Source organism: Pseudopipra pipra, chromosome 2, assembly GCF_036250125.1.
Source record: "Pseudopipra pipra isolate bDixPip1 chromosome 2, bDixPip1.hap1, whole genome shotgun sequence".
Classification (NCBI taxonomy): Eukaryota; Metazoa; Chordata; class Aves; order Passeriformes; family Pipridae; genus Pseudopipra; species Pseudopipra pipra.
In genome coordinates, this window is record NC_087550.1 from 46,580,795 (window position 1) to 46,593,225 (window position 12,431).

Below are 12,431 nucleotides of genomic sequence, written 5' to 3' on the forward strand. Positions count from 1 at the left end.
ATCATTTCAAGAGAATTTAGTACTACATTTACTTTGTTAAGTGCAGAGATAATGACAACTTCATAATCTAGGGAGTGAGCATCAATTCTGAAAAAAACCACCAGTTCCTACTCAGTGAGTATTGTCATTTACAGAGAGAATGAATATGGCATACAGCAAAATGTAACTGCAATAAAATACTTCACTGGAACAAATACGTGTAAACTTAGCTAAAGAAATCAACCTATGACCATACACCTAATACAGTGCATTTGATTTCTCAACATGTCCTTCCACACATGCCTTATACCTGGATTTTTGGCCATTGTACCCTGAAGAGCCCTGTGGGCAAAGGTCTCATACCCAACCAACTGCGCCAGACTGTTTCGGCTAGCAAGTAATTCCTCCAGTCGGCTCAACTGCTGAGCATTGGAGTGAAGAAAAATCTTGTAAGCAGCTTCTCGCACCTAATACAAAAAAAAAAAAAAAAAAGATAAAAAGGCCACTGTTAGTACAGTGCAATTTTTAAGGGAAACAAGTGACACATCTGGAGATCTGGCATAACAGCTGTACTTCACTGATATTGTTGGGAAAAGGCCTAAAGCCTTTCAACAACAGTAATTACAATTGCCTGACAATTACAACTCTCTTACCCATCAAAAGTGGAATGAGGAAATGCAGTGAGACAATCTAACAGATCAAGACTGCCAAAAAGGCTCCTGTTCTCTACTCCTGTCAACAGTCCCCTCTGCTCATCGTCTCCCTCCTTCTGCCAACATCTGTGCTTCTCTGACCACTCTGTGGGCTGCCTTAACTCACTAAAACTTCTGAAAATAAACCCAAATTGTTTTCTACACATCAGTTAAGCTGGATCATGGAAGGATCTGATAAGAAACAGAGACAGGGTCAGGGGAAAGAAAAGAAAGGAAAAGCCTTATTTCTTTTGTAGCAGAAAGCTATTAGTCTGCCCATCTGCCCAACTTTCTCCTTTTCTCCAATTTCTAGTTTGTTTGGGTTTATTTGTAACTCTGAAGAAAAGAGTTACTTAAAGCTTCACAAACCAATTGAAAATAATCTTTTTTTTGTTCATATGGAGTAAACTCAAGAAATCCAGCAAAAATTTATGCCTGCCTTCATCTGAAATAAGCTTCTCTCTTGGACAATACATTGAACAAGAATGCAGGTCCTGAGTTTAGAAAAAATATGAACATAAAAATTTACAAGTCATTTTGTACCTGTTCTGTTCCACCAGGCTTTCATTTTGAAAAAAAGCAAATAAAGTAAGAAAGATGACTGACCTTCCTTGAATACGGTTCAGTGCCTTTGTAGCAAAGGCCAACAGCATACTCTACTACAAGTGCACAGCCATCTGGTCCATGTGTGTCCAGACAACATTTGAACTACAATGTCCAGATTTGTGTTCCACAGGACAATAATGACACTGGCATATATCAGAGCGGGCCCAGCACAGGGCCACCAAGTTGTTTGGGGGCTGGAGCACATGAAACAGAATGGAGGCTGAGAGAGCTGAGTTTGTCCAGCCTAAAGAAGAAAAAGCTCAAGGGAGATCTTAATCTTCATCTACTTAGCAGTCAGGTGTGGAGAACATGCAGCCAGACTGTTCTTGGAGGTACAGAGCAAGAGGAGGAGATGTAATGGACACAAGCTACAAGATGAAAAATTCCACCTTGATACCAGGAAGAAATAATAGTAGTGAGGGTGGTCAAACAGGCTGCCTAGAGAAGTAATGGAATCTCCATCCTTGGACAGTGTTCAAAACTCAGCTGGACGTGTCACTGAGAAACCGGATCTTCTTGATCAAGCTCTGAACAGATTCAAACTGACAAGGTCCAAAAGTCCCTTCCAACCTAAATTATATGATTTCTAAAGAGCCTTTCCACAGATCTGCCCCGGAGAACTGCATTTTTAAATTGATACATTACTCATAGCTTCAGTAGCAATTCTGCAGATCACACTATTTTCAGGACAAGAGTTTACAGACAATACACAGTGAGTATTATTCCTTTATTTACACCCCACTAGTGCTGTAATTTAATTAATTTTTTATTTCTCACAGAAATAAACATTACAGCTTAGAGTCTACCACAGTAAGCTTTTCTCTTTTTTGTGACACACAAGACTTCAAAGCCACCTTGATTATTTAACTATATAGTATAAGTGAAGACAGAACACTTTAGTGTTTTAATATGCTCCTGGTCCTAGCATCGTATCTGGGAGTCTAAGGAACCATCGTCACATTTCAATGGCCTAAATTAATTTTCAGTGAATAACTTTAAATGAATCCTTTTTAGAAAAGCAACATTAACAATGAATAAAATAAGAGTATTCAGGATAATTCAGGTTGGATGGGATCTCGTGAGGTCTCTAATCCAACCTCATGCACTAAGCAGAGACAGCTATGAGCCAAGACCAAGTTGCACAAAGCTTTTTCCAGTCTAGTCCTGAAACCCTGCACAGATGGGAGGGACAGCATGACCTCACTGTCTCACTGTTTGGGTATCATGAGCAGGAAAACCTTCTCCAACTGGCATTTCTCACATCCACTTGTGCCTGTTGCCGCTTGTCTCCTGTCATGTACCACTCTGAAGAGCCTGGCTCTATTTTCTCCATGATATCCTTGCAAGTACTGGCAGGTTGCTGTCAAGTTCCCCCCAAACCACCTCTGCTATAGGGTGAACAAGTCCAGATCCCTTAGCCTCTACTCAGTGCAAGCACTCCAGTTACTGGCCATCTTGGTGGTCTCTGTTGAAGTCACTCCTAAAGAGTGGGGCTATAATCTCTTCCCATAGTCTCTGGCTCTGTCCCTGTTCCTGCAGTCCAGGATGCTGTTGGCCACCTTTGCTGCCAGGGTCATTGCTGGTTCATGGTCAACTTGCTGCTCACCAACACTGTGGGCCTTTTCGACAGATCAGACCCAGCCAGGCAGCCCCAGCCTGTCCTATTACCAGGAATTCTCCCTTTCGAGATGCAGGATTTTGCACTTGTCCTTTTTGAATTACATAGTGTTGCCACCAGAACATTCCCTCAGCTTCTAGGCCGCTCTGAATGTCAGCCTAGCCCTTCAAGTATATCAATTCTTCCTCCCAGTTTGCTACCACCTGCAAGTCTGGTAGGCAAGCATTCTGTCACTTCCTTTATGTCACTGATAAAGATGTTAAACAGAAGACCCAGGACAGACCCCTGCAACAGTTCTTTCAGTACCAGTCTTCCTGTAGGGTACATTTCAACCATTACCCTCTGAGTTTGATCATAAAATTAGGTTTTTTACCTGTTAGTCCATAAATCCAGACTTCATGTCCTAACTTGGACTGAAGTTACTGAAGAACACTGAGGCAAAAGAAAGTGATGAGCATCTCTGCCTTAGCTGTGCCTGCTGCCACTAAGTCACCTTACTCAGCACTGAGTCCATGTTTTCCTTGTTCAGGTTTTTAGTACTAATGCAGCAGTAGTTGTTCTTGTTAGTGCCGCTGATGTCCCTTTCAAGTCACAACTGCAGTTGAGCTTTGACCTTCTTGACATCATCTCTACAGATACAGGCAATATTTCTAAATTCCTCCCTTAGATCCTGTACCTGCTGCTACTTTATGTACACTACCTTTTGGAGATGAAGCTTTGGTATGAGTTTCCTGCTTGTCAAGCCTGGTTCCCGATACATCTACTTGGCTTTCTAAGGATCACGATGCGCTAATACTGAGTATCTTACTACCCTCATGTGCTTGGAGGACGCTACCTTTAGAGAACTACCTGCTTTTTTGAGCTCCTTTACCCTGCAGAGCTGCATTCCATGAGACCCCACCTCCCAGTTTACTGAATTAACTGAAGTCTGCTTGCCTAAAATGCAGAGTTTGTATTCTGGGCCTCTTCTACCTCCAACCATTCAGGATCTGCATAGCTGTTATTTCATAGCTGCTACAGTCAAGTATGCCATTGATTATTATGTTCTAAAACAGTTTTTCCTTGTTAGTAATAACATCATAATCATAAACCACATGCATTTGCTTCATTAATAAGGAAAATAACTGATATACACTTCTATTATAGAGAATGTCAAAGCAAACTCAGGGAATACAAACCAGATCATCAGGACAATCAGCATGCAGACCAGCAACTTGTAAGTAATTGCCTTCGGCTATAAAATTGTAACGAATATGCTCTGGCAAAACATGTTTGTCAATCTTGTTGGGAAGATGAGTTCCTATCAGAAACTCATTACATAAATCCAATATTCTGACGTTGAGGTCAACTGCCTTTTCACGCTGTAAGAAAAATAAAGTATAAAATAACGTTTTCAGACATAGTACAGGCAGAACTCAAAGTTTCTAAAACCTTAGAGGACTTTTTCCAAAAATGAAGCAGAAAATACAACATTTAAGATCAGACTCACAGCATTAATAAAACTGTAATGTAGGGCTGAAGTCAACATGATCAGATGCTCATACAGATCTATAATTTCACACAGCATTGAAATTCGAAAGACAATGCCTCTGTTTCTGCAGTAAGAAACTGTCCAGTGGAGTATAAGTAGAATTTACATAAGCTTTGCTAGCTGCTTGGAAAGCATTTATAAAACTATGCCTAATTGCTATGTAAAAAACAGAAGAGAAAAACCAGAAGCATCACTGAGACAGATATCCTGAAATAGATATAGAACTACAGTTATCTTGTTACTGTTTGTATTGCACTGTTTTCTGGAGACTGTGAAGTATTTATGGTATTTCAGCCTTTCTCTGAGGAGTTAGTGATTTAGAGTTTTATCACCATCATTACAATATTTCACACATTTAACCTTACTGTAAGATTTGCTTCAGTGAATTTGCTCACATTGGTAGAGTATGGTCTCTATGGCCCACGGGTTCATAGCTCAAAAAAACAAAGGCGAGGGTACGGATACAACATACTTGTAAAGTCCACAGAATGACATAATCTCCAGATCTCTGTCTTCCCATTCCACCCTAACTCTTCAAAATATATCTCTGAGTTTTATTTTAAAAAGCAGAAGTAAGTTTCAACCTACAACAGGGAAGGATTTCTAAAGTCTGAAATGAGAATTGAAAAAAAAACCAGAGTAGCAAACAAGAAGAAAACTGGAATAGGCAGGGAAGGAAGAGGAAAATGTGCAAAAATAAGTGAAATTGTAACTGAAAGGAGATGAAGCACCACAGAACCAATAGTCAAATCAGACATAAACCCCAGAGTTCAAGTTTCATGTTGTTCTTTATACAAAGTAGTTGCAAAAATATATTCTAGAAGCATTTTCTAGGTCACAAAACACCATCACAACCATGATCTTCAGAAAAACTACCACATAAATCTAGTAGAAGAGCCTTTGTACAGATCTTTTTAGAGGGGGTGACTCAAATAAACAAGGTATTAACTTTATAAAGGGATATGAGCTATGAACAGAGCAACCATACCACAAAGCATGGTGTAAGCTGCTGGTTTTGGCAAATCCATCACTAACTACTGCGAAAGTATGTAAAAGCTCCAAGACAGGTAATCAGACCATACCCAGATAATCAATTTTGAACAAGATTTACAACTTCTGGTTATGTGAGCACCAAAGGAGAGCCTGGGCACACACTTGATCCCTTCTAAAACACTCTACTTGATTAACCTGCCATCACAGCGCACGGGGTGCTGCTTTTCCCCCCTCTACAAATATGCTGTTGACAGATAAGTAGCTATTTTAAAAATCTGATGCAGACAACAAACAAAGAAAACAGGATCTCAGGTCTTGCTTATAACTGTTCAGAAGAGAATGAAAGGATGGGGGCCAAAATGAGAAGAACAGTCAACATTAAAAAATACCATTTAGAAGTGATTTAAAATAGACAAAATCAATCACTTCTGAGAAGACAAAATTCCACAGAGGACAATGGGAATCTTGGAGGGCAAACTGACCCTGAATCACACGATTTCACATTGCACATTTTTCATTATCTGGTCTTTGGTAGACAGACAAATTTCTGTTCATATATTGTAGCCAAAAATTACCTTTTCTTCATCCAAATGAATGCCACTGATCTCAAAATCAAACATAAAAAGTTCTGCCACTCGCCTAAAAATACAGTAAATCCCTGTTAAAATCACCTCATTTGATAGTAAGCATAATTTTTAAACAGATTTTGCCTTTAGTAGTTATGTAGGTTTCATGTCTTTCACAGGGACTAACACCACAGTTATACAACTATTGTTATTAGGGACAAAGACTTCTTATCTTGTAGGTCTTTAACAGTCCACTCATCGAAAAAGGATTTTTCCTTTGTTCTTAGTCATCTACATTAAAAATATGCTTCAAAATAATCCCACTACATTAATCTAGATGTTTAACAAATTTGTGCAAATAACCATTTTAATTTCATTTCACACTTCATTTATTCTAACATCAGAAAAATACCTCTTCAAATTTAACATCCTTGTTCTTGGGGAAAGAAGGAAGTAACAAACACCGAGCTTGTCTAACCATGTCAGTAAATAAATAATTCAAAACTATAACTGAATAAGCAACTAATAAAACCTATGACAGAAATCATAAAGTTATAAATAAATATACCGCTAATCTGATTTTGACAGATATAAATAAACTTTTATAAACTGAAATCAAGTTGTATAGTCTAGTCCTTAATTTTACTGCTAAAAACACTCACATATACACCACAGTACAGTATATCATTTTAATCAAAAGAGTATGATTGAAGAAAATCTTCAGTTCTCATTTCTTTGTTTTTGCAGATCTCAGTTATTCAGTGTAAATATATCTTGTGTTCTACAGTCACAGATACATTCTCCAAGACTACACAACTACAAACTTTCTAACTTCTGTGCCAGTTATTTAGTAGTCACTAATAAATTAATAACAGAGATGTGGTTTGTTTTCCAGTTGCATTTATTAATTTAACAAAACATGAGACGTAAGTACAATAAGGAAAAATACATATAATATCTAAAAATGTAATTCTATAAGATTCTATCTATAATGATCTATAAGCATTAATAAGCACCTGGTTTCTGGATCTAGGGAACTCGTAACACTTTCATCAGCTAGCAGACGTCTTAAACTCTGACACAGTTCAACATCTGTATTTAATCTGAAAAAATAAAGAGTAAAAGAAGCACACATTAGCAACAGACAATAACATTCCAGTTTCTTGGTATTACTCATTCAAAGGCAGATCTTAGGCTGTATTTTCAAAGTGCTTTCTGGTTCACAATCACACTTAAAAACTAGAAAAATTGTATTCAAAGCATGTGTGGACAAACCGGCATGAAAATAGGTTTTATGCATCCAAGAGGAAAATACTTTTGAATGGTATTTTGTAGCAAACATGAGCAAGTCTAAGACTGATGACTTATGTTCCATGAACAAAGATCATGGTGACAGCACGGTGACAGCATAAATCTGAGAGAACTCTTTTCTAGTCCTTATTTTGAAAGGACTCCATTAAGGAAAAATCTGTGCTTGAGTTTGGCATCAGATAAATGTGCTGCTGGCTGCCACTGGAGTAGACTTAGAGTTTACTAACCCCAGGACATTTACAGACACCGATCACCATACCTGTGCAGACAATACTATGTCCATTGGATTTGCTGGCATATTATCTACAAGCATCTATGTCAACCTGCATTACTGGGTGGGAATTGAAGTGGGGAATGAAACATATGCATACAATAGTTTATTAGCCTCTCAGGATAATTTGTGAATATTTTCTTCTTTCTAAAAATTTTATATCTGAAGTAGTATTCAGATATTATAGTCATACTGTTATAGATGGCTTGCTGAATCCAATTCTTGAGGAACCCAGTTTCAAGTGAAAGGCTTCCCAAACATGCTGGCAAGAACAAAGCAACAGTTTCTATTGAATTTACTCTTAGAATTCTCTTTTTAGTCAGTACTGCTGTCCTCCTCAGAGTATAAAAGGCCTCTGCAACTCACTGTAGGACATGAGATCAACCAGTCACTGCGTCCACTGTAACTAGGAGTCCTGAGGGAAGCAGCAAATTCTGGGTGACCTTCAAAATACTGCTTGGTAAAGCATTCACTAAAGAAGGCTACTCCTGAATCCAACAGGAAGGGAAGATACTGAAAGGACACAGCATTTGGAGACTTAAGATCATTTCTTCCACTTCTCAGCAGCAAGAGCAGAAAAGAAGCAAATAAATTCACTATAGTCAAGAGCCACAGAGGTAACTTTCAGAACTTAAGCTTTAAGGTATTAAGAAAAAAGGCAACCCAAAGAAAAGCCAAACTTCAGAAATGGAAGTGTTTAAGAACATGTTCTATGAAATGGGGGTTTTAAATAAAGAACAAGCACACCAAAGTATATCAGCCATATATCACAGCCCTAGACAGACACATCTTCAAACACTCATTTTAACAGGAAACTGTCCTTTCCTCTTTCACATATCCCACTCACTGTCTGCAATTCAAAGGGTCAGCAAAACAGAAGAAAAAGTGTTGTGCAATGTAACAGCTTAAATCTTAAAAACAAATTAGCATTTTGTACATACCCTGTACAACCACTAGTGAATTGTCACAAGTCCTAAAAAAATGTTACTTTGAGCCTTTGATGGGTTTCAGTGACATGGAGTCAGAAACTGAAACTAAAACAGAATAACCTTTCATGAGATAATGTAACAAATCTAAACCCTTAGATATCTGTAATGGAAGACTGACACTTTGTTCGCATGTGCAAATCCTTCCAACTTATTTTTTGTTGATTGCTGTTTTCATAGATGATCATACAGTAATTTTTAAAGATGCATATAGAAATAGTAAAAAAGAAAACATACTTCTCTACCACAGTACCAATGTTCCTGCAAGCTTCTTCAGCAGCCTCTCTGAATGCAAAGTCAGGGTGGGCAACTTTCACAAAATCAGCCTGACAAATCAGAAGAAGAAAACAGTAAGTAAAAGAAAATCTTGCCTTATAAACAAAGTTGCATTCAAGCAGTTCCACTTCTATTAACATTTATTTCTAAGAGTTCTGTGAAATCTTTTTGCAGAATTTGCTGTTTTTTTCTTAAAACATAAAGCTGATTGGAAAACTTTGCTGACATTTATTAAACCAGACAGTGCATATATCTTTCCAAAAATATCATTAACCTAAACACTTCTTAGAAACATTTTAAGTATAGTGTGTCTCTTGTGTATAGACCACCAAGTTATACTTTCACATAACTTCCTAGTAGGAAGAAATATGTTTCAAGAGAAAAATAGAAGTTCTTTTGGATTCAGAAGAAGGTTTTTATTTGACTTACTGATTTTTAATAAGTCTCCAAATACTTAAAGGGGTCCATAAGGCTAGAAGGATGCTAAAAGGGGGCTGGGGAGCTAGGGGCTTCCATTACTTAAATCAGGGAGGTTGTATTTAATTGAAGTCTAGGAATATATTGTAGACATTTAGCATGATTGTACAGAAAGTACATGCAACAAGCTTCACAGTCTAATAATATGATTGCAGTCTGGTTGAAAAGGCAGCCTTACAAATTCTAAGCACTTTAGATTTTTACTTCTTGGAATCCCTGTTTAAAATTCTGTATAATATTGACAGAATAGGTGCTAAATGACAGCACCTGCCAACAGATAAAAATCACCAAATTGCTTCTTGACAAAGATCTGCAAGCTTTGTGCATCTTTGAACACAAAAACCTGAAAGTAGTACATAGGAGGTAATTTTAACTCAGCAAACTGATACAAAACCATGGGCACTGAATTCTGACATTAGTGTTTTACTTAGATATTGACTGATTAAGCAGAATGAAAAGTAGTCTATACAAAACATAAGAACTAGTGACTTGACAGAGCATGTAAAAAAAGATGTCTTAAATCTAGAAAACAATAAGAAATAAGATTTGAGAACTGAAAACACACAGAGACATTCAAATGCGAAAATCTAAGTCAAAAAACTCAGTGACCTATTTACTAAGAACTGAATTCAATGAAGGTTGGGTCTGCTTCCTTCAACCAAAGTGTGATGCTTTGATACAAGATATACTTTAGGCAAACAGTTTCCAGAAAGCAATATGAAATGCTCTGTTAAACTTAACATTTTATGATACAGAGTATCAGACCAAGTACTATGAATCTGTGGACCATAGAAACTGCAGTCTAGGAAATACCTGCATTTTTCTGTTAATAAAAAAGTAATACTGTTGAGTTTCATCTGCCACTTTTAATCTGCAAGCTCTCTATGGACCTTCACCTTTTAAAGTTCATAACTTAAAAATATGTGCATTGCAAACCCAATTTTATCCTTGAAATCAATCCTCTCTTTTCCCCACTGTAAGTGATGCTGGAAAGTTTACGTATTAATATTACAGCAGAAATACAACTGTGATGTCACCATTGTTTTCTTGTTGTTGCTTTTACACTATTTTTACATCTGTTTTAAAAACAATTGGAGCTTGACAGGATTTGTAATTACCTATCAGTTGGTAAAAACATGTAATTAACTTTCAATCAATTTCATTTTATCTCATCACAAAACTTCATGGCGCTGTCTGCTATTTACTGCACTGCAGAAAATCATAAAATGGAACACCATGGTGTAAGCTCAGTCAGTTTAAAAGGATTAATTTTTACTTTATGTAATAATAAAAAAGTAACTTACCAAGTCTGCTACTCTGCACAAGCTATCTGAAAGCTGATCAAAGATCCTCACAGTCTCTGGCCCAGGTGGTGTTGAACATGCCTTCTGTACTAGCTGTTCTGACTCGTGCAATGCTTTGTCTTGTGCTTCTTGAAATCCTTCTGGACAGCTCAGTTCTGGAACACCAAACAGACCCTGCAATGCAGAACACAATGAAAACACATCACTATTACCCTCCTTGATTTCTGCACCTTTGTATCAATACTGAATTATCACTATGGAATTTTATCAAAATTACCCTAGCTAGCATATTGTAACACTTCACTAAAACATTCCTACCCAAGTGTCTTTGTAAACAGAATAGTCAAAAAACCAGTCACAGACATTGGTATGATGTCAAAACATGTTCATTTCCCAGAGCAAAACCGCACTGAGGTTTTTTTAGCCAGTATTGTTCTCAGGAAACCTTAAGAGTTTGACATCAAATCCTCACAAACTCTTCTCTTCCACACCATAAACTCCTATGCCAACCTTTTCTCAAAGCATTTATCTTGCTTCCAAAGCATGGGCACCAAACAAAACACAGAAAGTCCACTTACGTTTGAAAATGAGGGAAAATCACTCCTTTGAAGCAAAAGAGACTTGTCAAGGAATATGACAACTAAGTGGAAGTGTCAAAACAGTGAATGAGTTGGCCAATAGCACTAGATATCAATGCTGGATTGATATCTAGCAGGCAACAGGACAGTTGTTTTGGGCTCATTAAATGAGCCACACATACTGGAACCAGATCTCAAAGGAAAAATCAGCAACCGCCCAAAATTTGTATGGTATGAACAGTTTTATTCCTGAAGTTCCTACCAAGCCCAGCCTTGTCCCACAGGGCAGGGTAGACACAGACAGCAGTGAAAGAGAGTTAAAGAGGTCCTACTGCTGATCAAACAAAATTACTAACACTGGCTGCAAGAGAAAAGTTCCACAAGACAGACCTACAACAGTAAAAAGATTTCATAGAATCAGAGAATCTCCTGCTTTGGAAGGCAACCATAAGGATCATTGAAGTCCAACTCCTGGCCCTGCACAGGACAGCCCTAAGAATTACACCATGTGTCTAAGAGCACTGTCCAAACACTTCTGGAACTCTGGCAGGCTTGGTGCTGTGACCACTTCCCTGGGAAGTCTTTTTTAAGTGCCCAACGAACCCCTGGCTGAAAAACCTTTTCCTAATGATTCCTTAATTTCATTTAAGTTAAAAAAGCATCACTTTGAGCAATACACTCCCTTTGCAACTGCCCAACTGCAACACAAGCATCTCCTTACCTGCTAACTACAGCATCTAACAGTGAAAAGCACATGATTTTACACAACATCTATCCCTTCCCAAATTTAATCTCAGTATCTAAAACCACAATCTGGATTTGCAGAACTGCAGGCCAGTCACTTTATAATGAACCTTCTGCAAACTCTTTGTGTTACAGCAGTCAGCTACAGGTTTGCATATAGCTTGCAAGTATTTATCTAAACAAAACAAAAAACTACAAATTGACAGCTTGTCTGTAAAAGTATATATTCTGAATGAAGCAAAAGCATCCCTTAAAGTAAGTATCTGGGACATTTTGAGTTGCTTTTGCCTATTTTTTTTTCTGTCACTGTTGCTAAAACTGCCTTCTTTTTTTCCTAAAGACAGAAACCCTTTCCTCACACTTCCTATGTTTTAATTTATTATTTGGGAACAGGAACTGGACCAAAACAAACACTGAAAAAGATATTTTTATATATATACATACGCACTTAGACATAAATATAATTGTATCACAGCACCCTTCAATAATGCTTGTTGTA

The 12,431-nt window shown here is 37.6% G+C and overlaps 1 protein-coding gene across 2 annotated transcripts in view; it reads right to left on the bottom strand.

Annotated features, from left to right (window-relative positions):
* MIPEP (mitochondrial intermediate peptidase) overlaps positions 1-12,431 on the bottom strand; it is a 72,387-nt gene that overhangs the window by 58,525 nt on the left and 1,431 nt on the right. For both annotated transcript variants that reach the window (XM_064645372.1, XM_064645370.1), the window contains exons 2-7: positions 10,611-10,784; positions 8,791-8,879; positions 7,002-7,088; positions 5,995-6,058; positions 4,074-4,256; positions 290-446 (exon numbers count right to left, since the gene is read on the bottom strand). In XM_064645372.1, coding sequence (XP_064501442.1) covers positions 290-446; positions 4,074-4,256; positions 5,995-6,058; positions 7,002-7,088; positions 8,791-8,879; positions 10,611-10,784 — 754 coding nt within the window. The remainder of the gene's footprint in view (positions 1-289; positions 447-4,073; positions 4,257-5,994; positions 6,059-7,001; positions 7,089-8,790; positions 8,880-10,610; positions 10,785-12,431) is intronic.